This window comes from Camellia sinensis, chromosome 10 (genome assembly GCF_055761805.1).
Source record: "Camellia sinensis isolate YWXY chromosome 10, ASM5576180v1, whole genome shotgun sequence".
Lineage (NCBI taxonomy): Eukaryota > Viridiplantae > Streptophyta > Magnoliopsida > Ericales > Theaceae > Camellia > Camellia sinensis.
In genome coordinates, this window is record NC_138970.1 from 19,801,464 (window position 1) to 19,827,905 (window position 26,442).

The 26,442-nt window shown below is 34.9% G+C and overlaps 2 protein-coding genes across 16 annotated transcripts; both read right to left on the minus strand.

Moving 5' to 3' along the window:
- Positions 1 to 1,597: 1,597 nt before the first annotated feature.
- Positions 1,598 to 11,263, minus strand: LOC145800995 (replication factor C subunit 5-like). 14 transcript variants are annotated; one of them, XM_082890973.1, is made up of 12 exons: positions 10,897 to 11,263; positions 10,749 to 10,812; positions 9,984 to 10,019; positions 9,828 to 9,884; positions 7,212 to 7,334; positions 6,237 to 6,319; positions 5,362 to 5,441; positions 5,092 to 5,251; positions 4,221 to 4,302; positions 3,489 to 3,545; positions 2,171 to 2,209; positions 1,598 to 2,053 (listed from the first exon to the last, which is right to left on the minus strand). In XM_082890973.1, exons 5-12 carry the CDS (start codon positions 7,254 to 7,256, stop codon positions 2,030 to 2,032), a joined length of 570 nt encoding a protein of 189 aa, XP_082747099.1. In that variant the 5' UTR covers positions 7,257 to 7,334; positions 9,828 to 9,884; positions 9,984 to 10,019; positions 10,749 to 10,812; positions 10,897 to 11,263; the 3' UTR covers positions 1,598 to 2,029. The 14 variants fall into 14 exon arrangements, 13 of the variants coding, with proteins under 13 accessions (XP_082747099.1, XP_082747098.1, XP_082747094.1 ...); XM_082890972.1 differs by having other exon boundaries at positions 7,212 to 7,444; positions 10,897 to 11,256; XM_082890968.1 differs by having other exon boundaries at positions 10,725 to 10,812; positions 10,897 to 11,242.
- Positions 11,264 to 19,208: 7,945 nt separating this feature from the next.
- LOC145800996 (uncharacterized) lies at positions 19,209 to 26,442 on the minus strand. Of its 2 annotated transcripts, XM_082890975.1 has the most exons (7): positions 26,085 to 26,442; positions 23,636 to 23,902; positions 22,707 to 22,895; positions 21,950 to 22,060; positions 21,597 to 21,623; positions 20,891 to 21,360; positions 19,209 to 19,994 (listed from the first exon to the last, which is right to left on the minus strand). In XM_082890975.1, exons 1-7 carry the CDS (start codon positions 26,338 to 26,340, stop codon positions 19,371 to 19,373), a joined length of 1,944 nt encoding a protein of 647 aa, XP_082747101.1. In that variant the 5' UTR covers positions 26,341 to 26,442; the 3' UTR covers positions 19,209 to 19,370. The 2 variants fall into 2 exon arrangements, with proteins under 2 accessions (XP_082747101.1, XP_082747102.1); XM_082890976.1 differs by lacking the exon at positions 22,707 to 22,895.

Sequence of the window (26,442 nt, forward strand, 5' to 3'; positions counted from 1 at the left end):
TTTTCAGAAGGCAAATCATCCATAACAATGATGTTTTCCCTACGAATGAGGAAGGTTGATGAATGAGTGCATTGAGAAGTTACGAACTTGGAAGAAGCTAGGAATGAGTGAATACTTTGCTTTCACTTCTAGCTCAATGAAGCTACAAACTTGGAGACGTTTTGAATTGGATGGATGTGTACACGATGCAGCAGATGTGAACTCTAGATGGATGTGTGCATTGAGATGTTTTGAATCAACAATGATGTCTAAAATAGTAATTTCACTTAGGGATAAAATTGTAATAAAATTGAATATCATTAAGTGTGTGTATAGAGGGGATTTGGTGTGTGTAGATAGAAGCTCCCCAAAAACATATATCATTCCAAAAAAAAAAAAAGACTAAATGGTTTAAGAAAAAACACTCCGGACTAACTAGAGCAACATTTACCAAAATGGGATTTATGAGTAATTTTTCCTATTTTGTTATATTTTAGATCAATTCCTAGTTATATTTTAATTTATTTTTTTAATTAGCACATTAATCCAATTTTAGATTTGGAGAAAATAAGAGTAAAATTATCTTTTTGTTGTATTAATTTCATTTTAATTTTTCAGAAAATCCAATTCACTCTAAAAAATGGTGTGTGTAATAGACATTCCGTTAATTTGGTTGAAAAAACTAACGGTAGCATTTTAGTCCAAAATTATATAAGAACTTCTGACTATATTTAAACTATAGGTAGCGGGATAAAGCGCACCAGACCCCAACCACAAGGGGTAAAATGAATTTAATCCTATCATATATATATTTATGAATATTTAAGTCAAAATAATAATTTTAAAATCTAAAAGAATAGAATAAGTAAAAATTTACATTATTTTTGTTTTATCATTGAATTCAAAGTTATTTTAATTAAACTTTAAATATGTTTTATGTGTCTAAGTATTGAAAAGTGTTTGACAAATGTCATATCACACTACAAGAATTTACACTTTTAGCGACCAAAAAATTGGTCGCTAAAAGTCTATTTTTGGTCTGCAAAAATTATCCGCGACCAAAATTTTTGGTCGCTAGTTTGGTCGCCAATTGAGGGTCGTCAAAAGTAATTCGCGACCAAAATTTTCGTTGGTCGGCAACAGTTGGATTTGCCGACTAAATTTTTGGTCGCTAAATATTTAATTACCGCGACTAATTTATTTTGTCGGTAAAACACTTTAGTCGCGAAAAGTGATATTTTCGCGACCAAATTTCTTAGTCGCCAATTGTCACATTTCGCGACCAAAAAGTTTGGTCGCCAATTATCACATTTCGTGACCAAATTTTTTGGTCACCAATTATCACATTTCGCAACCAAAAAATTTGGTCGCCATTTGTTACTTTTCGCGACCAAAACTTTTGGTCGGCAAAAGTGAGCAAAAGTGAGTTTCCACGACCAAGAGCTGTTTTGGTCGGCAATAGATGTATTTTTTGCGACCAAAACTTTTAGTTGGCAATTGTCATTTTTTACGAAAACAAATTATTTTGGATGTCGCAACTAATAAATTGGTCGCCAAAGCAAGAAAACAATACACCTGTAATTCCTAATAATTCATTCAATCCATAATAAACCCATACTTTTAAAGCATCATTCAAATTAATCGAATCATTAACATTCGACACAATACATAATTCATTAATATTCAACACAATACAACTATTCTAAGCTTTCATTCACAAGTCACATCCATCTAGCATAACAATTTGAAACATAACTATTTGTTATTCATGCGCAGCTATCAACAAATAAAACTACTAATATTTGTTATCCATACACATCCATCCAAAAATATTTAATCCTCCCTTGTGGAACCAAAATATTTAATCCTCCCTTGTAATAACTAAGAGCCACAAGGTCTCAATAAGATTTTCTCTCCTCTGCAGCTGCTTCAAAGGTCTCACCAGCCACAAGGTCCGGAACCTGGTCGTCGTCATCTTCTTGCACAGCAGTTGCATCGGCACCAGCACTGGCACCAGGTGCCTGCTTCTGGAACTGCTCTGCCAGCTTCCTCAAGTTGTCCAAGTTATCGGGCCCTGAAAGAAGGAAATCCAGTGAGTAAACACATCAGGAGAATCTTTTCAGTGTTAAGAATAAACAGATCCATTTAATATAAAAGAAAATGATATTATAAGAAACACAACTGCACATACCCAATTGGTTAATAATTCCAAGGAGAATGTCTTGCAACTCTGGGGAAAAGGAAAAAAATAATGGTTCAATTAGAATCTGGTTAGTCTAATAATTGAGAACTAGAAGAGATAATTGAATGGCTCAAGGACAAGCAATAATATATGCCTCTGCTAGCAAAAATAACCAGGTGGAAGGGTCAAAAGAGAGGAGAAACAAATATATTGAATTTTCAGTTCATCCCAAGGATGTCAAATTTAAAGAATTTGCAGCCCCTTCTTAAGGTGCTGGACATTTCTATCTTCTCCTGGCCCAGATACTTGATGTGGGCTCTTCAGATTGGTGGGGCTTTAAGCTTTGATTCTTCAAATGGAGGGATAACCTAAACCCTTTGTAACTCAAATATAATCTAAAGTTTCCAGTGCAGTCAAGACTCTTGCTCGGGCAATTACGTTTCAGAGTACCAACATTCGTGAGATGCTTAACAAAAATGCAGAGAATACGTATCACAGGCTGTTTTCTACATATGTGTAGGCAGGCCCACTGAACCAATCAATGTAGTTATTTATCACTTTTCCAAGCAACCCCAACCCCAATTCCCACACCGCCTTCCCTCCCTGCAGGCTAAAAAACAAGAGGAAAGAAAGGAAGGAATGCATTAACACACAGCTATATCAATTCAGTTTGCCCTCAAGTTTTGCAACCAAGGCAATGTTAGAAGTAGTTTTCACTGGATCATGTTTTCCTGCTTTATGATGCACTACTTGGGAACAAAGTACAGAAGACCTTATTTTCAAAAATGTTTTATTATACTCTATATTACATGAACCCTTCTAAATGTGTGAGGTACCCATGTCAGACACTCGACCTAAGATAAGCATCCAACACGTTTACTTGGTCATATGCACCTAAGAAGTACGCATTTACTATGTAACTATGCATAAGTCTCCTATTTTGTGCCATTGTGCATAAAACGCTCTATGTTAGTTTGTAAACACCAATTTGTTGTAAAAAAATAAAAATTAAATTAAATTAAAGTATTTAAGAAATATGAAATCTAGAAATACAATAGAAAACCACCACATTTACAGCTTGTCCTCTAAAATTCACTATTACCAAGCAGAGTACTTCCTTGGTTGGAAATCAAAGCTTTTATCCACAAACAAACAAACAAACAAACAAACCGAAGGGAAAGAGAAGAGAGATAAAAAGAGAGAAAAACTAACATTAGTGCACCAACTTTGCCAAATTCTAATTATTGGAGAAGGGAGAGCTATCATAATTATATTTATGTAGAGAATAGTATTTCATATTAACGACTAGAAAGGGAGGAAAATATACTCTTTGTTTGAGGAGAACCACTAACAACCCAAGTGTTGGCTGCAATAGAAGCTTGAACTGAAACAAACAACAAAGAAAAACAAAACCTATTAGTTACCTAGAAAAATAAGAAATGAAAAGACAAAATAAAAGGATTTACAACCATGGTTGGTGTTACCTTTGGGATTTATGAATTGGATAACTACATCATCCTTAAATATTAGTAAATTAACCAAAATCAATGAATTGGGATTTATGAAAATTTGTAATCTGCTCCACATTTGTTGGTGCGTAGGTTAAATTAGCTTTTGGTGTGGAGACTAAAGCAACAATAAAAGGTGGTATTCTATTCAACCATAACTACATGGCTCCAATAGAAAAGCAGTGAAAAATGTGTGCAATGTGTTTTGTGCAATGGATAAAATGAAATCCATTGGTGTGTTTTGTGCAATGTGTATCACACAAAAAAATTCTGGAGGGGTGTAAGAATAGAGGTATAAGTCGATCATACCACGAATATGAGAAGTACAATCATTGTGTCAAGAGGTAAAAGGAAGAAAGGGAATCTTAGTTATTCAAATTTTATACAAGGCAGTTATTGATCTGGTTCTGGTGTTAATTTAGTAATATAGAGAAATTATAGAATCATACCCACTTATAATTTCTCCAATCTGCATTTTTGTGAAACTGGAAGTAATCATACACACAAGCACTCACACAGACACAAAAGCAAGGAGTAAAAGATTTTAAAACCTGTAAAATGTTCAAAGCCTTTCTCATGTCACCATTGCTAAGTCGTACAAGTGCCTTTAAGCCACACTCAGGTACATCAAGCCTAGTTCAGCAAAATCATATAGTATTAATCAATAACACCAGTTACAGAAGTACAACCAAATCAAGATAACTATAGCTTCACATCTTATTGATTTTTCAGGGTAGCAAGGCAAAATATAACATAGCAGCCTTCCAAGTAACCTGCTATTCCTCATGTTGAGGAGCTCAAATTATTGCAATTGTCACACATAAAGAAGCAATAAAAACCCCATGCAGGCCTCTTTTAAGACAAGTAGGCTCTGTTAAGTTGGGCTATCAAATATCCCCTTGAAGAACCTAAATATAACAAAGTGCGACAAGGAAACACTGAAAATTGATGGCCATGACATTGTTAAAGTGAGTATTCTTGATAATTTTGGATTGATCACCAAAATGAGAGTCCAAACAGGGGAGACCATTCCCCAAAGACACAAAAGTCGGAACCCAAGCTTAACACAATTGGTCAGTGCAAAATGGATTCATGAATAATCCAAGAAGTGGCATTAAAGCTTTTCATGTTGCAATAAATAACACTCATCAAATGCCATATGCCACACCAGCTGCAAGTCATTATAACAAATTATAAACAACAAAAGGCAGATTTTTTTTTGATCAACAACAAAAGGCAGATCATGATATGTATTTTCCGTCATAAAAAAATAAAAGAAAAAAGGAATAACTTATTTGGCATAAAAGAAAAAATAATAATAATAAAAAGCAATGTTGCTTAAGAATGATTCCATGGCAATATACGGGGCAGTTTAAATGTTTGGTAATAAACTTGCCCCCAAAAAAGTTGTATGGAACTCACCTTTCAGCCTGAATAACATGTTTAAGTTGCTCACTGACATTAATGGCATCAAGAGGAGCAAACTGAAATCGGGTACATCTTGATTGCAGAGCTGGAATAATCTTGTTGACATGATTACAGATAAGTGCAAACCTAGTGCTTTTTGTGTACTTCTCAATCACTGCAACATGAACATGGAAAACTAGGTGTATGAAAAAAATAAACAAACATAAAATAAATATGATCGTATTTTGGAGCAGAAAAATAAACAAACATAAAATATGCTTTTACCTCGACGAAGGGCAAATTGTGCATCTTTTGTCATGGCATCAGCTTCATCCAATAAGAACAACTTCACTGATGCTTTTGCACTGAGAAAAAGAACATATTTCTTATGTAATTCATGCAAACTTGTCCAGCAACTCATTGAGTTAAATTAAACTACCTCAATCTAACAAAATAAGAGTGATATTAGCATTACTCTCATTTTGGACACAACAATATCATACAGACTATACTAATGCTTTGCTTAATTATTGAAATAGAAGATAGGGCAAATTTCACTTAAACTCCTTGTGGTGTGCAGAGACCTCCCTCCTCCGTTACCCCTCTTTCTGATAAAAAATCAAATTCTTCTTCTTCTTCTTCTTCTTCTTCTTCTTCTTCAAACATCGATTTCGGTCTCCCTCTTTCTACTTCTCTTCAACCCAAATCGCCTACCAGCGGAATTCCTATGCTCTCTGACTGTTTCAGGTTCATTTCTTTTCTTTTCTATTATCTTTTTCTTCTTATTTCTATTCTATATGAAAATTGCAATTACCATCTGTTTGTTTGTCGAGAAAACTGTGGAAAATAAATCATTATTAATTTCTAAAGTTTAGTTTGATACATAAATTCCACATTTGTTACAGACCAAAAATGAATCAATGAAAATTTTCCAAATATTAATAATTGGTACAAGACAAATTCAAAACCTTCATCCCAGGCATCTGGACCCCCAATCGACAGTAGTTCCCATAACCTTTGAAAGGAACTCTGTCAAGGTCTCCTCTGCAATTGAGAGGAGTATGCAAAAGCATAAAATTTAGATAAAAAACAGTGTCAATATTACAATACTACATATAGTGGGGAGGAGGGAGGGAATGGCATTGATGTTAGAGGGTTACCTAGCAGGGTTATTAGCATCTCTAATAGAATGTTGAGTAGTAGTTACCACAAACTCATAGCTTGCATCAGTAGTTGCCGACGCCTGCAGAACATTCATTGAACATAGGTTTCTAAGCCAAAACATGAAAATGCCATAAGGAAACTTTACTTTTGTTGTATTTCAGAGCAGTTCAATATAATTCATGGACTTTTATTATATTGTAGAGCAGTTAAATATAAGTAGAAAATTGAATAGGCTACCAATTTCACTGGCTATCGGTGCAGCAGAGCATTGAGCAAATATGTTTGGACATCCAATTTGAGACATAAAATAGATATAATAGGCATCTGAAACACCTAGAATACATATTGAATTTCTAGTAGTAGATCTACAATGAAAAAAGTGTATGTGATTATTCTAGAAAAAATAAACAAAAAATACGATGGACTTTAGACAGTTATTGTATGCGATCTACCCAATGCTAGGTGTAGACGCTTCATATTCAAATGGTAACCATAGTGTTAAATTGATGCCAATTTGGCATGCTATAGCTTCATTGGACAAATCATGATTATATTAACATGAAAAGTCATGTCGTAACCTTTAAAAAAACAGATGAATGTGAGTTACCTCACTTCAACGCAGTTCAGTTCTTGGAGCTTGTTAGAGGTAAGACTTTGGCCTTTGTTGGGGACTCAGTGGGAAGAAACCAAATGCAATCATTGACATGCCTCTTGGCTAGTGTAAGTGCTCAGTAACTCATTATAGCATTATGTATAGATAGATATACCAAGTAATATTTCAACTTCAAGTCTAACAACCACCCTTTTCAGTTTTTGATATACCAAGTAATATTTCAACTTCATTGGAACAAACATTTTGTGGTGAAAATGATACCAAATCTTTAAATAAAATTGCCGACTGAAGTCAAAGACAAAGATAAAGATAAAAAGTCATTCCAAAATAGTCCGTGAAACTTCGAATAAAGTCATACCATAAGAACCATCGGTATGACTATCTCTGATGGTTGATGAGGCATAAACTGACAATAGAACTGATTTATTCAAACCAGCTTTCAAGATGCTAAATCCAAATGGAAGGCAAGGGGCATGCTGCACTATTGCCGAGAATGAAAATAACATTTCAAAACCATGGTTATGAACTGCACATAAGCATACAAGCAAAGCTATTTCCAAGAAATCCCAAGAACTGTCACTTTCAAGGATCCTACATCATTTCAAATAGAAGTTTTGTTGATTAAGTACCACATGAAAAAAAAAATAATAATAAAAAAAAAACATAAAAACAGAAAGAAAGTGAAATGTATACAATTGTACAAAATTTAACTTTTCCAAAAGAGTGCAGGAATACCATGTATCACTAGCACTAATGTCAACAAGAACCAGAAAAAATCACAGAACCTGTTTCACACAAACTAATCAGCATTTTTATTTAAATCTAAATATTTTCCTATTTTATTTTTAACCTCAACGAGGCAAAACGTCAAAACACATAGCTTTCAGGTTTCTTTGGTCACCAAGTTTCCTAGTGTTCAAGCTAGATTCTAACATAATTGGCATTGTGTAACTGACATCTTGAATAAATTTAATGTTGAATGTCCTCAAGTATGATTTCCAAGGCACTTCCCTCTCAAGTATGAAAGTTTGCAGTTATTAGTTAAACTAAAAAATATGTGGCGTTTCTGCATTAATACGAGATTTCGCTTCTTATTACATATTACAACTATTTCCACAGCTATCCGAAAATGATACTAACCTTCACTAAAATAACCTAGCTCTTCCTTAGTTTCTGGTCTAATACTTGCACTTCTTTAATTATTCAGCTAAGCTGACTGCTTAGTTGCCCCATGCCTAATATTTTTGAGGCTTTGATGACTTTTCACTTCAAAGAGGCTCAAGACTTGATAATCAACGCTATGGGCTTTATTCTCTACAACTAGTCATGCACGTGTGTGCAATTATGATTTAAAGATGCTTCATTCAACAAGGAGGAAAGAAGAAGAAAAAGGGGAACAATAGAACTAGGGGGACAGCCTTAAAAACAAAGGGTCACTACATATGATGTATCTAGTAGTGGGTTTTTAGCTATGGAAAGTTTCTAGGCTTAGAGTTCTAAAAGGTGGAGGGCAGGTTTGACTGTTTTAGATGGGAAAAGGGTGACAAATGGCTTGATTTTCAGAAGTATTTGGTTGTTGGGTCTTAAGAAGTGGTCCCAAAATGTTCCAGGAAAACATTTATTTTATGATATTTTGGTGTGACAATAAAAGCTGAAAGGCAAGGACAATGGTTGGTGGCAATTTAGGCTTGATTAGGTAAGGTTCTTGTGCCTGAAATTTGCACTGTTTTGGGGCTGTGAATAGTAACCCAGGAATAAATGTTTTGTAAATAAAGAAGAGGAGGAATAACCCCCTAAGGTAAGGTTTCACAAAGCATCACTCAAAGTGACAAATGTTTTACATCAAATTTCAAGAGAACTCCATAGAACAGATATATACGTATTTATAGAGTGCTGGGTTCTCCTAATTCTATTAGGACCATGATTCCAAAATTAAGAAAAGTTAAGAAGCTTTGACTTGTTACAAATTTACAATATTCTATAACTAATAAAGACTCCATATGAGACTCAAATAACAATATTTGACCCACGGGTAAACTGTAAAATTTTTAAAATAACAACATACTCCAAGCAATTAACAACCAATAAAAACCAACAGCATTCTAACATACAAAATTAAGTATATGAAAAGGATGTATATAATGAAAAGGAGTACCTTTGAAATGTTGTGTGATTGACATTTATGTATCAAATTGAGTAGAAATTTTTGGACAACCACAACATAGCATGCCTCCAGAATTCGTAGTGCCAAGTGACCAAAAAGTAAACTTTTTTCATAAACTGAAGTTCAAAATATTACAGAGTGCTTAACGAGGGGTAAAATAAAAGACGGTTCAGTAAAATGAACTATAAATGTATTTTTTTGGAGGTCACTAGACTCTTCTCATTGGGAGAAGCAGTGGTGAAGTTGAAAGCAGTTTGGTCAGGATAAATCAAGGGTATTTGCTGGTTTTTGAGGAGTGATATGATTAAGGTCAAGGGACTTGTAAGGGTGAGGGGAAGCTGAGAAAGCATGTGGATTAAGGAAACAGGAAAAACACTATTGATTAATGATCAATTGGAAATTAGATAGGTGGATTGGTCGTACAAGATTTAACACCAAGTATCTGGTATTGAGCCTTATTGAGCTGACTTAAGATTAGCATTAGGTGAGTCATACCTTCACATCATTAGACACGTAACCGAAGAAAATGGACTAAGGAAGAACCTTATCATCTTGGTTATATAAGCAATTTAAGATTAGTGCTCGATCATTGGCATGTCGCACTTGCTTAAGAAAAACGTGAACAGAATCCACACTTGGCTCTCCATGAGCTGTGTCTAGCAGCAAAACTAGTTTATTTGTTAAAATAATTTGAATTATTTATTTTAACTGTAGTTATCTTATAAAAAGATTTCCAAAGACTCGAAATAGTAGAAGTAAGAATCAAAATAGAAACTAGGAATATGAATCCATGAAGAAACAGTAAGATACCTGTTAGCATCCTCGGTCTTCTTTCCAGCTATTCTTCCTTTGGATGCCCGCTGATAACTGTCAAGAGTGCAAGTTAAATTTAAAACCAATTTAATACATGAAAAATAGAATCAACTAACAAGATAAATTCATAAAAATACTCCTATGAATACTAACCTGAGAGGCAACATCAACTCTAATTTCGTCTAGGACCTGTCAAGTAAATAAATAAACTACCAAGTATATTTCTAGTTTAACAAGTATATTTCTAGTTTTCCACAAACATTAGCAGAAAAATGCAACAGAAGGCCCAATAGAAATGAAGGCATTCTAAAAAAGCTCACCTAAACGTCTAATGAAATGTGTCTTACGCGAATAATAGCATTCAGTAGAACAGACACAAAAAAAGTTCAAAACAAAAATTCATGAAATAAGAATAATAGAATCATACAAATGCAGAAAAATCAACCAATTCACAGACCTCGTGACCAGGAGGACTAATATGGAAAATGCAAAAGTTGTGGAGCAGCAAAGAAGCTGCTTCAGGACAAAAGAACAATCCTTGGAAACAGGACATATCTACTCAAAAAGTTGCAAAACCAGGTACTATTACTTCATTAAGAAAATGCAGCGCATAAAGTTTGTTACTGAAAATTCTCAGAATAAGCCATTGGAGATAATGCACTGAAATATAGAATTGTATTTCCAAGAAAAACACATAATGAGAGTGAAAACAAAAAATCAAAAGAATCAAACCCCATTATAGAATAAAACACAACCAGAAACAATCTACTATCACTAAGACCACAAGCTCTGCTTAAATTGTTGTTCTTTTGTTACCTAGAACCAACAAACTAATTAATAGGCACTAATCAAAACATTAATTGATTATATTCAAAACCCTAGAAAGTAATTTACTCTATGAGATAGATAGACATATGCCTCATTGATAGCGAGCATTTGACCATTGCTTTTCTTCACCTTCTTAAGCTTCCTCAGAAAATACCTTAGAAATTTAACCAAAACACAATTGGAATCGAAAATAATATACTCAAACCTCATACATACATATATATCTACATATACATACCAGAACTTGGACTTGGCCCGAACCTCGTTGGTGGCCCAGAGCTTCATGCGGTAGATCTTCGAATGCTGATCGGTCTCCATAGGAAGAGCTCTCCCTACAACCTGATACTGATGAATCGCGCAAATCGCTGCGAGAGATGTACACAGATACAGAGAGCGAGCAAGATCATACGAAAGAGAGATTGAGAGATCAAGAGAGGAAGAGAGATTGAGACATCGAGACAGAAACAGAGAGATTGAGAGATTGAGGGAGAGATTCATACGGGTGGAGTTCTAATGGGCATGTGAGCGAGAGCAAGAGCGAGACAGAGAGCCTACTAGGGCAAAACTAAGAAAAGGGAGCAAATAAATGAAAGAAGAAAATGGGGAGCTTTTACGACTTACTTGCTTTGTTTTTTCTCCATTATTATTTTATATTTTTTTGCCACCGCTAATCAAACGGTCACAAAAAAATAGACACAAAAAGTCAATTTTTTAGTAATGCTAAAAAAAATATTTATTGACGAAAATAAATACTATCATCTATTATTTTTATTTTTTTTATTATATGTGATAAAATTTTATAATTCGTCACAAATTATTCTTATTTAGTGATAAAATTTATTTTCTTTGCTATTTTTCGTCACCATAGGTTATTTAGAGAGCTAATTAACTTGTGTTTTGTTTTGAGAGAGAGAGAGAGAGGGGGGAGGAAAACCGATGAACAAAAAAAAGAGGGGGAAGTTAGTACTCTATTTTTTTTATTACCGCCCAATATGTCAAATTTTCCCTCTGTAATTAGTGACAAAATAATTTTCTCACTAAAAAATCTCAAAATATTAAAAATTATTAGTGACAAAAATATATTCCTCACCAAATGGTCTTAAAATATTTAAAATCAAATTTCTCAAAAATATATATATATATATATATAATTATTGGTGACGAAAATATATTCGTCACTAATAATTTTATAATTTGTGACAAATTTTTTTCTCACCAAAAGTCTCAAAATTTTGGCGTCACCCAAAAAAATTAGCGGAAAAACCTTCGATGACAAAACTTAATTTTTCCTCACCTAAAAAGAAGTATTTGTTGACGAAAATAAATTTTGTCACCTAATATTTTTATTTTTTTATTATATGTGACAAAATTTTATAATTCGTCACGAATTATTCTTATTTAGTGACAAAATTTATTTTCTTCATTACTTTTCGTCACCATAAGTTACTTTTGTTGTAGTGGTAACATACAAGCATACCTAACTAAGATATAATTTCCAGGCTCAACGACCCTGTTTGCTCCAAATAATTGGAGACAGGATTAATCTGAATAATGTACAATATTGCAAAATGAGCTTCGCAAAGAAGAATCAGGGGTTGCCGTATCTTTTTGCTGATGTTGTGGCTCAAAAGATATGTCAAAAAGAATATAACTGAAGCGCATATCAGGATTTAAAACCAATTAGTAAATTACCCTGGAATCGTCAATGAATAAATAAATAATTCATAAATAAATAATAAATTAAATTATGGCTAACTAGATAGAGGACCAGACTGGATGAAAACCTGGAGTGCAGAATGGATCGTAAGCACTCTTGAATTAGGGCACTTCTCTCTGCAACAACATCAGGAGAGACATTCCCAAAAATCTTTCTGGATACCCGTTCGACAGAGGACCAAGTAGAAGGGAGAAACCAACCTTGCCCAGTAAACAATGTCTTCAACCGACGATAGAGAGTGCAAAAATCACGGTACCGTATGCATATGCATGCTTTTGGCGAATACCCAACAACAACCACAGCAGCGAATACCCAGCAATCGCTCCATCTGTGTGAGAGAAAGACAGAGGGCGATGGTGATTTGCGACGGTGACGATGTGCGACGGATGTGAGCAACGGTGGTGAGGGACTTCGGTGAGCTAGAGAGAGAGGGGACCGATTGAGGGCACCGATTGAGAGAAAGAACACAGAGAGGGAGATGGTGGACCGAGACACAGAGCGAGATAGTCGACAATGGAGATTAGGGCTCTTTTTTTTTCTTTTTTCTTTTTTCTGCTTTCATGGTACAAAACGACGTCGTTTTGTAAATGGCGACCAAATTTTTTTGTCGCAAAAAAAATTCAATTCCTGCCCCACTAAGTTTCAAATTTTCCTCCCAAACTTTTGGCGACCAAAAGGCCACATTAGTCGCAGAAAAGGTACCTTCGCCGACAAATTTTTTTAGTCGCCAAATCTCAATCAACGGCGACTAAAATATTAGTCGCTAAAAGTACAAATTTGGCGACTAATTTTTTTTGGTTGCTGAAAATAAATTTTTGGTCGCCAAAAAATATGTGACCTTCCGCGACCAAATTTGTAGTTAGTCGGGAAAAGTATACCACTTTCTGCGACCAACTCATTTTTTGGTCGCCAAAATATAACCTTCTGCGACCAATAATATTTGATCGCCAAAAACAATGATCATTCGCGACTAATTAATATTTGGTCGGCAAATGTCATTTTTTTGCGACTAAAATTTTTTTGGTCGGCAAAAGTGGTCGCCAAATGTGTAAATTCTTGTAGTGTCAGTATTAGATACGACATGTTATCTTCTTAGAAGTGTCCATATTTTTTAGTCTCTGATGAGTATTTTCCAAATCAAATCATGGAACAAAATTTTTTATAGATAGGAGATAGTGACTTATCTATGTTGAATAGTTGAGAGACAAACAGTGTATCCCATTTAATATATACCGTGATTTTTTTATTTGCCAGAAAAGACTACTAATATATAGTAATGGAAGGACTTACAAAAATATACAAACATTGCAATAAGCTAGAGGGGAATGAAAGGCCTACTGCCGAAATTGACCAAGGAATAAGGTGAGCCACTGTTAAAGGACAAGGATTCTGTGGTCAGCAGATTCAAGGGAGTCCTTCCTTTGCCATCATACTTGTGAGCAAGTCTAGGGAATGTTTCCAATATGCTCATAGCGAGACCTAGTTCACACAAAAACACACACACACACATATATATATATATATATATATATTGAATTCAATTATTTAGTTGTCCAATTAGTAGTTTGCCTTAATACAAATAAAGGGTTAATTATGTAAATAGTCTCTTGAATATGCATTCTGTTACATTTTAATCCCTAATATTAGCAGCACTGTCCAAAATCAATAATATTTAGCATTTTAGCCAAAAAAATTAAATAAATAAGATTAATGACAAAAATGAAAAAATTGTTTGCATATTTTGGAAACTAAAATGCATATTTTAAAAATAAAAAGCATGTGTGTATTTGGTTATTTTTATTTTGTCAATGCTTCATGTAAAATTCAAAAAATAAGCGAAATTTCTATGTATTAAAAATTTATGCTCAGAATAATTCAAATCCATTCTAAGTGTAAGTCGTCTCATAAAATAAGCGAAATTTCTATGTATTAAAAATTTATGCTCAGAATAATTCAAATCCATTCTAAGTGTAAGTCGTCTCATACATACAAAGTAGAATCACATCAGACATTGTCTTTTTGAATAAATTAATGAGTGCTAATTTTGTGCGGCCAAATCTTTTACTAGTACATGAACAACATGTGGGCTGGACTTATAAATCCAATGTAGATTCAACTTTCGATTCACTTGTGATACTAGATAGAAATGATAACTAGTCTCTAATTAGAAAAGTAAATGTTTGAGTTTGTGAAGCTTCTGGTCTAACAAGTTCGTAAAACTCACTTGGATAAGTGATATATTTTTTGATAAAAGGAATGAGGGAAGCTCTAAGTGAAAAATATTTTGAATTCATTGAAACAAAACAACAATAAAAAAAAATGTGAGCTCACTGAAATGTTCTCCCACGATAGCAGCATGAAGAACAGTGGAACCATCAGTTCTCGCCATCACACTATGATCACTGTGAATTCTTCCATCTTTGATGCGAAGATCGAAAACATCCTTCTTTCCACATGAAGCCGCAATGAATAGAGGAGTCTCTCCTAAATCATTGCTCACCATAACCAAATCTCTCTCATACTCCAACAGCACCTACACAACTTCTTTCTGACCGAACTTTACTGCCTCATGCAGGGCTGTGTCGCCTTTTTTATTTCCTGTTGATCCAAAATATAAACAATAGTTTTAGTTTTTTGCTTAAATTAATGGTTAACTATTATTATAGTAGACAATAGTTTGCCTTGTGGGGCTCATTACTACCTTATTTTGAAACTATTTGGTGTAACTTATGGAATTATTTATTGGGTTTTTTTAATTATAAATTTTGAAAATATATGTTAGACTATTTAATGCAGTTTCCACTTACAGTTTATGAAAGAAATAGTTTTAAAAAGTTCCAAAAAAAAAAAATGATTATTGGAAAGTAAGGAAGAGATGTTTTTGATTTTTGATTTTTAATTTTCAATTTTCAGTTAGCTAGAAGTGCATCAAAAAGGCCTTTTGATGATTTATTTTGTTATTGTGTAGATCACCTCAAAAAAAAAAAAAAAAAAAAAAAAAAATTCAAATTGATATTTACTATCCATTTTTTTGAAACAAAGATGACAAAAATTATATGGGTATGGTTATATGATTAATCATATTTTTTTAGACAATCTAGATACTGAGATTTTAAAAGATAAGCGAAGTATATTATTGAAGCGTAATAGGTCGGACGGGTGAGTACTTGACTTCATAATTAAAATATTTATATATATTTAAATCACTTATGAAAGATTTCACTACGCATAAGAAAATATGTTGAAATTGAAGTTATTATAACGATTCAATGTCACCTTTCATGAGCTCTTCATGCGTCAGTATACCATTCTTAAGAGCTTCTGAAATGCGGATAGGTTACCATACATGGCGAGAAAATGGAGGATAGTGTTGCATCGCGCATCTATCGGTTGCACCCTTTCCTGCATGAGGAATTTGCAGACGACTTTGGATGACTCTGACGAATTGCAAATAGATGCATGCTTGAAAGCCTCTGAGCAGCTTATGGGAGGATGACCTATGAAGTTGGCTGGTGAGATTTCCATTTTTGAAAAAAAAAAAATATATATTGGAACTGTGAACCTTTTTTTTTTTTGAAAAATGAGTTGGACCCCCTTTTGTGGAGGACCCCCACAACCCCCTTATTGATCTACACCATTCATGATGTGTGGAGTCCACTCATGTATGTGTGGGGTCCACATCGTGAATGGTGTGGATCACAAAGGGGGTTGTGGGGGTCCTCCACCAAGGGGTCCCTATCATTGCTTTTTTTTTTTAAGTCTCATGGGGAGAGGAAAGGAATTAGTTGCTAATTATAGGAATCATGAGGGCAGAGTAAAGTTCAAGCAATTCTGTTTATGGAAAAAAAAGATTAAAAAAAAAAAAGGAGATAGTTAGTTCTCGTTTGAGAACATATTATTTTAGTAATTTTTTTGATTTTTTACAAAAAGATATGCAAAAAAAATAAAGAAAGTGATGTGATAACTTATAGTGACTTTTTAACTAAAATAACTATTCCCCAAACGAGGCCTTCATGTTGCAAGAAAAGAAAAGAATTTTGTAAATGAAAAAATACCAAAGTTGGGAGTACGCAAAGTGCACTTTGTGATGGATTTGGAGTAATTTGATCATTTAAACCATAATTTTGTTGAATTCTTAAGTTGTGTTTAGTTGGGAGATTTGATGAGAGATTTAGAAATGAAAAGGAAAAAAATGTGTGAAACTAGTTGAAATATAAATATATTTTATTCACATTTCACTTATCTTTTTTATTTCTCTTTTGAAATCTCTTTCTAAATCTTCCAATTAAACACAATATTAAAGTTGTCAGATTAGTACTCGAGATACCCCTTATAAGTTCAACTTCCAATAATGAACTTGATTAGGAAGGATAGAAAACCAGTGACAACCCTTCGGGATGTGTTTGGTTTATGAATTTGAGAAATGATTTGAAAAGAAAAATAAAAAAGATAAATGAAATATGAATTAAATATAATTATTTTTCACATTTTTTTCTTTTTAAATTCTTTTCTAAATCTATAAACTAAATACAACCTTAAAGAAATGAAAATCGCCAAATGAGAGTCCTCATGGTTTTTAAATGCCGGATATCGAAATACACATTAATATTGGTGATAATCAGCTTATATCAGCATTAAAAGTCCAAAATTTTAGTAGGCATATCAAATTATTCCGGCATGTTAAAAACAGATGAGCTGTGAAAGCCTTCTATTTTATTCATGTTAGGTGTATTTAAAAATTAAAAAAAATTAATAAAAACAAAAAAAAATACAAAAAATAAAATATTTTAATTTTTTGAAAAGTGAATCCTGAAAAAACCAAACCAAACAAATTGAAAAAAAAAAAAATTGAAATCCAAAAGAAAATTTAAAACCCAGATTTTTAGGATCATTTTAAACAGATATTGGTATTGAATTTTTCTTGAAACCCACCCAAAAATTGAAACACAAATTCTAAATCAGATTCTATTCTATATGTGTATATGTATAGACATTGTGCAAACTGGTTTCTCTTTTGGTTTTTCTTTGGGACAGATGGGCGTAAAGATGGGCCTACATTCGTTGCTTGCGTGTCAGTTGAACATGGGCTGACCATGAATGACATTTACAGTTCGATCGTGCATAATGGGCCAATTTCGAAAGTTTGTAAAAATTAGTTTTTAATTTTTAACTTATTGTGAGTCACATCACTTTTTATATTTTTTACATACAAAATGACAAAAAAATCAAAAAAAAAAAAAAACAAAAAACAAAAACAAAAAGTCAATTTTTAACCAAATTTCCAAATCATCCCAATGTAATCCCTTTTGAGAATGCAAGGAAGAGTGCAAAATCATTGGACTTTCATTGAGGCCTCGTTTGGGAAGTAAGTTGAGATTAATTTAGCCTATTAAAAAATAAAATAGATTAGAAAGTCAATAAGAAAAATATCATAATTTGCATATATTCTAAAATGACCCTAAATCTATGTCCATGACTTCTTTCAACGTGTTTATTCCTACAAATTTGTTTAGGCTAGTAGAGCATGGTGCTCGTTCCAATTTTTGGGCCATTAAGTGGTTATATTACATTTCACCCCTGACCAACCAATTTTTAATTTTAAAGTTTCACAACTTTGCTTCTAAAACTTCATCTATTAGGAATGGCAACGGGGCAGAGCGGGGCGGGGCCGGGGATCACCCTCTCCGTTCCCGATCCCCGATGGTAAAAATGTCCCTGTCCTTAGCCCCGATCCCCGACAGGGAACTTATTACCATCTCCGTCTTCATTTCCTAATAGGGATTGGGTTTCCCCGACCCAGAAAATTCCCCGGATCCAAAAAAAAAAAAAAAAAACAGTAGCAACAACAACGATTCAATTCTACAACAACATCCTCAACATCAACATCATCAACAACAATATCATCAAACAACAATATCATCAAACAACATCAACAACACACAAATCTGAGTAGAGAGAGAGATAAATCTGAGCTGTAATCTAATATATATATATAACACATAGAGAAAGAGAGACGGAAAGAGTCGGGCGGCGAAGGAGATCGTGGAGGAGGGCGGCGAAGGAGATCGACAGAGGAGGGAGGTGGAGGAGCGACACTGTGAGATCGGCGGAGGAGGGCGGCGAAGGAGATCTGCGGAGCAGCTCTTTTCTCGGCGGAGAAGATCAGCGATGATGAACTTTCTTCTCTCTCTTTATTTTTCTCACGCGAATGAAGCCGTGTGTGAGTGTGATTATGTGAGGGAGCATAGCAGCATACACACAAATATATATAGACAGGGATAGAATTGTTATTTTATTTCGGGGGGAAAACAGGGCGGGGGTTGGGGGTGGGGACGGGACTGGGAAATGTATCACCGTCCCCGGCCCGAACATTATCGGGGATTTATTTTTAAATACCATCCTCGACCCGTCGGGGGTATTTTTTGGGAAAAAACCGCTCTAATCGGGGTCGGGTCCACTTCAGGCTGGGTTTAAATTGCCATCCCTATCATCTATGAGTCCTTTCATTGTGTCATATGTTGTACAAGTTTATTTGTTACTGATTTTTGTCTTGAACAATTGTTCAACAATTTGATTTTATCCAAATTTCTAGGAACATTTGGTAGTGTTTGGTATATGGTTCCCCTCTAAACCGTACAAAACCAATCCATGCTCACCCCTAGCGTCCCATGATAGATATCATGACACTTGTTCAACAGATAAATGATCTTCGTAGGGTTGCACAATTTGATCTTACGTCGCCATTCTTTGATCTGTTCTAGATGAAATTTATTATTTTAGAAGTTACTGCACTTTAAATTTCCATCAATTCAACTAATATTTGGTGAATGAACTTTATCCCATGAGAAAAAGAAGTATTATTGAAACTTGCATACATCTGCTTATTACAATCAATATAAAAACTCAAACAATCTTAGTGCAAGTCATTGTATCAAATTTAAAATAGCAATGCTTTGATATTCTTGCATATACATAACTAATAAAACAAACGGATTCTACATTTTCTGACCTTTATAGGCGAGCGAACAACCAATCACAAAGAACATGTAATAAGAGGTCAGGTATAACGCATCTATGTAAACTAGGGCCATCAAAATACTAGCAGACCACATGTAAGAATCCGAATTAAAAGATATGCGATCAAGAATATAGGCTTGCAAACATGCCGTGAGAGTGAAGATTGTGGAGCAAGCAAGAGCCATCACAGCAACAATATATCTGAATGGCAAGGCTATGTAGAAATCGTTGCTACGAAATCGTGACAATTGAATTGAAAGCATGGAGACCAAGGCGAATAGGGAAGAAAATAGGGCAATAGATATGTACCACAAGAACTTCGAAGTATCATCCTCTGTATCTTCCCGGATAAGGAGAATGGGCTCGCCATAGGTTTTGCTTTGGTTGTCTTGATCGTAACCTCCGGGAAGGGTGAAGAGTGCCGCATAATTGACTGTGCCAATGAGAGCGGTAACAAGCATGAGGCCGTTGTTCATATCTTTGAAAGCTTTCTCGGCCTTGTCTCGTAGGTCTATGTGGTTTATTTCAAATAGTTCTTTTGCTGTCATTCCATTAGAGTTTTCAAGGTACAAAAAGTGTGGAGGAGAGTCATACCACACGCGCTGTGGAAGAAAAGAAGAAAGAACAAGTCAAATATATGTTAGTTTAAAGTTTTACGGCTTAAGGACGCAACTTCTTCATTATATTATTAGGGGTTAGCTTCTCTCTAGTAACAACATGTGCAATTGTGATGGCCCCCAACTTCTCTCACAATTGAACATCAAGTTACTGGAGAGTCGTTGTTCCCCTATTACAACTAGTACTTTCCTGTTCATAGTATGGGACTGAGGACCCTCTATCATACTATCTTTTGTTCCTTTGTCCCAAATATTTTCTTTACCATACAATATATCTCTTTAACTTTTGGGGACAAAGTTACAAAGGACAGTGGAATAGAGGATATGGTTCATTGTTATTGGTATTGATTTGCTTGGGTACAATGGCTGTAAACCGAATATATATTAGTTTGAAGTTTTCGTTAGGACCTAAGGATGCAATTTTTCCATTATACTACTAGGTGTTGGCTTCTCTCCAGTAATATGTCCAATTATGATGATCCTAAACTTTTCAACAGTTGAACTATTGAACAACGAGTTACTAGGAAGTGTTCTCATACAACAACTAAGATTTTCCCATTCTTAATATTCTTCTATCCCCTCCTAAATTTTTTCTCTACCATACGATTTATCTCTCTTTGACTCTAGGGTAAAAGTGGCAAAGGATTTGGTTCTTTATTATTGGTGTCGATTTGCTAGGGTACTATAGGGTGTGCATTATTAAAAAGTTATCCAGATCGTGTTGAATGAGGGACTGCATGTGCAAGGGGTACTTTTACGAGCTCGACACCTTTTAGAAACAAAAAATTATAATAGAGAGTTGCCTAAAATAATAATAATAAACGATGAAATTTATCTGGTAACAAATATTGTTTTCCTAAACTAAATACATATAATCGTACCTTAAACCAACATATATCCCACGTCATCTGGTTCAAGTGTCCAAGAACAACTTTAGGACTGGTTCCCATGTTAGCTGCCAGATGCAATACAGTGTTCCCATCATTATCAACATCCGACAACATCCCATCCTTGTGATCAACATTTTTCTTCAAGTAGTCATATAGAACTCTGTCTTTCTGCTCAACAGCTATGTGCAGTATGTTCTTTCCATTCTTGCCAAAGCTATATGCAGCATCTGGGAATATTTCTAAAATCTCCTTAACCAACTCAATGATGCCATTCTCCGTTGCGTGAACAATTGGGTTCTTTAACTTTGTCTTCTTGTCTGAGTTTTTTGAAGTGGAATCTAAGCATTTTCCTTCTGAGTAATGACTCCAATCACTCTCTTCATTTACCAACCTTTTTGCCAGTGCGAGTGCAAATTCATGTTTTTGCTTTGCATCATCAATTTCTCTAAGCCAAGCACAAACTTGGAGAAAGAAGAGAAGGAATAATAAGGAGAGAAACAAGACCTTATCTATAATCATAGTAACCAGTTTATAAGAGACCAATTATTGTTAAAATACTAATAGACTTTCTAACTCAAATAAGAAATTTGGTGTTTTTGAGCAAATGTCATAATAAATCTAGGACCCACATAAAATGAGGGCAAGAGTAAAGAGCATATAATAAATTTATCATAATTAGAGAGTAAGAGCCACCAACCTCTAAGAATCCTTCTAAATTTGAACCCTGTGGTAAGAAATAACTAATTAGGTGAAAGAAAAACAACGGTGAAAATATAAAAATAAACTAGGGATTAAAAAAACAAACTCCTCTTGAAAATGCTACATATATGCAATCATATATAAATGACTTGCAAAGCCACATTTATTGATTACTATATATATTACCAGTGAATTTCGTTCTTTTTTTTTTTTTTTTTTTACTTCTTGTTTACGTGGATCAATAGGATAAATTTCATATTCAACGTGGGAGATGAAAAAATTGGGCATAGAGTGAATTTTTTTTTTTTTTGAATTTTTCGTAGTAAAAAACGAACAAAACAAAAATCGAACCTGGGATTAATTTTGTTCCCAAATGCTCTAAGTTGGAGATATTATGTCCATTTTGATGTTGATTTTCCTCATCACCAGCATGTTTCCACCCATAAACCATCGATGGAATACCTGCTTAATAATAAACAAAGACACCATCTAAATTTCTTTTGATGGAGTATTCTCTGAGCTAGGAAAGCATAGATTTGTGACACGACATGATACGAATATGGACATAACACGACATGGACATATCGATACGTAATTTTAAAAAAATGTAAGACAAGACATGTGGAAGACACATGTAAAATATATAATTTTATATATTTATACTATGTTATAGAAATAATTATTTTATATATATATATATATATATGTGTGTGTGTGTGTGTGTGTGTGAATATTTAAATGAAAATAATAATTTTAAAGTCTAAAGGAGGAGAATAAAGTATAAATTTATATTGTTTTTATTTCATCATAGAATTTCAAGTTATTTTATTTAAACTTGTAATATATTTTGTGTCTAAGTGTTGGAAAGTGTCCAATGAGTGTCATATCGGTATCAGACACGACATGCTACATTCTTAGAAGTGTCCATGTTTCTTAGTCTCCACGTATTTTTCAAATCAAATCATGGAGTAGAAAATTTTACAAGTAGGAGATAGTGACTCATTTTTGTTGGATAGTTGAGAGATAAACAATCTATCTCGTTAAATATGTATTGCGATTTCTTTATTTACGGAAAAGACTATTAATATATAGTAATGGTAGGACTTACAAAAGTATATAAAAATTGCAATAAGCTGGAGCGGAATGAAAGGCCTACTGCCCAAATTGACCAAGGAGTAAGAAGAGCCACTGTTAAAGGACAAGGGTTTTGTGGCCAGCAGATCCAAGGGAGTCCTTCCTTTGCTATCGTCCTTGTGAGCAAGTTTAGGGAATGTTTCCAATATGCTCATAGCAAGACCTAGTTCACACACAAAATATATATATATATATATATATATATATTAAATTCAATTATTTAGTTATCTAGTTAGTAGTTTGCCTTTAGATAAATAAAGGATTAATTATACAAATAGTCCCTCAAATATGCATTTTGTTACATTTTAATCCCTAGCATTAGTAGCACTGTTCAAAATCAATAATCGGATGGGTATTTTTAGCATTTTACCAAAAAGATTAATGAAGAAAATGCAAAAAAAAAATTAAAAAATGCATATTTTAAAATTTTGAATCATGTGCGTATTTGATCATTTTGGTTTTGTCAGTGCTTCACGTAAAATTCAAAAAATAAGAGAATTGCTAGATATTCAGAATTTATGCACCAAAAGAATACAAATTCATTATAAGTGTAAGTAGTCTCATACAAAGTAAAATCACAATCCGACATTATTTTTTTGAATAAATCAATGAGTACTAGTTTTGAGTGGCCAAATCTTCCACTCATTCATGAACAACTATGTGGGCTGATGGACTTATAAATTCAATGTAAATTCAACTTTTGATTCACTCGTGATACTAGATATAAATGATAATACCAACAATCTCTAACTAGAAAAGTAAATGTTTAAGTTTGAGAAACTTCTGGTCTAGTAAGTTCGTAAAACTCATTAGGATAAATGGTATTATTCGATAAAAGTAACGAGGAAAGCTCCAATTGAAAAATATTTTGAATTCATTGAATAGAAAGAAAAGTGAGCTCACTAAAATATTCTCCCATGATAGCAGCATGAAGAATAGTGGAACCATCACTTCTCGCCATCACATAATGATCACTGTGAATTCTTCCATCTTTGATGAGAAGATCGAAAACTTCTTTCTTTCCACACGAAGCCGCAGTGAATAGAGGAGTCTCTTCTGAATTATTGCTCACCATAACCAAATCTCTCTCATACTCCAATAGCACCTCCACAATTTCTTTCTGACCGAACTTGGCAGCCTCATGCAGCGCTGTGTCGCCTCTTTTATTTCCTAGAAAAGTAAAAATAAATATAAAGTTATCCTTCGCTCTAGTAGTTAAGATTTTTCAATGAGATAATAGTTAATATGATATTAGAACAGATAATAAATTTTATAATAAGAAATTTAAACCTCATTATCTACTCAACAATTAAATAACTTAGCTTTTCTCCAATAAGTGGATTGGGCCGTTGAGTTTAGTCTGTGTGGCACCCGATAAAATTATTGGGTACAGTTTATGGAGTTTTTTTTTTTTTTAATTAAAAAAATTAGTTTAAATGAGTTGAAGAATTGAAAAAAAATAATTATTTAAAAGTTAGAGGAGAAGTATTTTTAGTTTGTCGTTTCTAAGGTGTCGTTTGGTAACACTTACGTTTTCAGTTTTCTATTTATATTTACAAAAATTTAAAAAACTCAAAAAAGAACTTGTTTGGTAAAATTTTTGATTTATAAATCAGTGGTCTCAGTTTATAAATTTGGCTAAAAAATGAAAACACAAAAAATGTGTTTCCATTTTGAGTTTTGAGTTTTTTTTTTTTTTTACCACCCAACACTAGCCACCACCTGCCATCATTTTCCACCATCGTCTTCCGCCACCACCACCTACCACCCACTCCCCACCACCACCTGCCACCACTACCTGCTACCCACCTACCACCACCAGCCACCACCCGCCGTTGCCACCACCAGCCACCACCAGCCACCTGCCATCCACTCGCCACCACCATCTACCCCTCGCCACCACTACCACCACCACCCATCACCCACCTGCCATCCACCCGCTACCACCCACCACCCGCCACTACCATCAACCGCCCGCCACTACCACCACCCGCCACCTACTTGCCGCCACCACTCACCAGCCACCTACTACCAGCCACCACCACCAGCCACCCACCCGCCACCACCACCCACCACCACCATCACCCATCACCCACCCGCCGCCACCACCACCACCCACTTGTTACCACCTACCACCCGCCACCATCACCCACCCATCCACCACTACCACCACTCACTACCTACCAGCCACCCATCCGCCACCACCACCCACCACCACCATCACCCATCACCCACCCACCGCCACCACCACCACCCACTTGTTACCACCTACCACCCGCCACCATCACCCACCCACCCACCACCACTACCACCACCACCACCACCACCCGCCACCACCCGTCACCACCGCCATTCGCCACCCACCTGCCATCACCACCCACCACCTGCCACGACCGCCACGACCACCCACTCGCCACCACCCACCACCCGCCACCCGCCATCGTCACCCACCCATCCACCATCACCACCTACCCACCCACCATCACCACCTACCACTCACTCACCACCACCCGCCATCCGCTACCCACTTGCCACCACCACCCACCACCCGCCACTACCACTCACTCGCTACCACCCACCACTCGCCACCGTCATCCACCCACCACCACCACCCGCTACCTACCCGCCACCACCACCCGCCATCCACCTGCCACCACTACCACCACCACCCACTCGCTACCACCCACCACTCGCCACTGTCACCCACCCACCCACCACCGTCACCCACCCACCCGCCACCACATACCACCACAAGCTACCCACCACCCACCGTCACCATTTTCCACCGCTGTGTTCCGCCACCACTTGCCATTTCTCACTCTTTTTTATATTTTTAAATTTTTTTAAACATTTTGTCAATTATCAAACGCGTTTGTAGTTTATGTTTTTCTAAAAATAAATAAAAAATAAACAAAAACCAGTTTATAAAATTTTTGTAAATATAAACTGAAAACGTAAACGTTACCAAACACACCGCTTGTTAAAAGTACACCAAACAGGCCATTCGATAATCAATTCTGCTTATTGTGAAGAATTTCTATTAAAAAAATTCAAAATTGATCTAATGATAATATGATATAATTTTTTTCATCCTTATAAAGACAACACAATTATATGGTTACAGTTAATAAATTAATTTGATTTTTATTTTTTATTTTGTATTTTTTAATAGATGATCTACGTACTAAAATTTAAAAGAAAATAGGCAGAATAGATGGTTCAAAGTAATACCGGTGGCAAGATTTTTGTCCATATTTGAATCACTAATAAAAGAGTTTTGCCACATGTGAGAAAACTTGTTGAAAAAAATTAAACTTAAATTTTTAGGTGAGAATAACGATTCAACATTTACCTTTTGTGAGGTCTTCATTCGTTAGTATGCCATCCCCAAGAAGCATCTTGAAGGCGGATAAATTGCCGTACATGGCCAGAAAATGGAGGAGAGTGTTGCCTCGTGCATCTATCGATTGCACGCCTTCCTGTCTGAGAAAATTGCAGAGGAGTGTGGATGACTCTGATGAATTGCAATCCGATGCAAGCTTGAAAGCTCTGGAGCGGCTGATGATGGGAGGAGAAGCTGTGAAGCTGTTGGTTGGTGAGACTGCCATTTTTGGAAACAGAACTCTGAAACTTCTTTGAGTTTCATGTGAATAGGAAAAGAATGAATTACTAATTATAGGAGTCTTGAGAGCAAAGTAAAGGTTGTCAAG

Bases quoted from the DNA above. Each gene is read 5' to 3' on its own strand.
- LOC145800995 (XM_082890973.1), bottom strand. From the start codon at position 7,256: ATGCCTCATCAACCATCAGAGATAGTCATACCGATGGTTCTTATG. The intron at 5,442-6,236 runs GTAACCCTCTAA...TCTTTTTCTCAG, and splicing joins GATGCTAATAACCCTGCTAG to TGCAAAAGCATCAGTGAAGT. The intron at 5,252-5,361 runs GTAAAAGCATAT...TTCATGTTGCAG, and splicing joins ACAATTTGCCCTTCGTCGAG to TGATTGAGAAGTACACAAAA.
- LOC145800996 (XM_082890975.1), bottom strand. From the start codon at position 26,340: ATGGCAGTCTCACCAACCAACAGCTTCACAGCTTCTCCTCCCATCATC. The intron at 22,896-23,635 runs GTGAGCTCACTT...TGTGTGAACTAG, and splicing joins TATCATGGGAGAATATTTTA to GTCTTGCTATGAGCATATTG. The intron at 21,361-21,596 runs GTTGGTGGCTCT...TCTTTCTCCAAG, and splicing joins ATTTAGAAGGATTCTTAGAG to TTTGTGCTTGGCTTAGAGAA.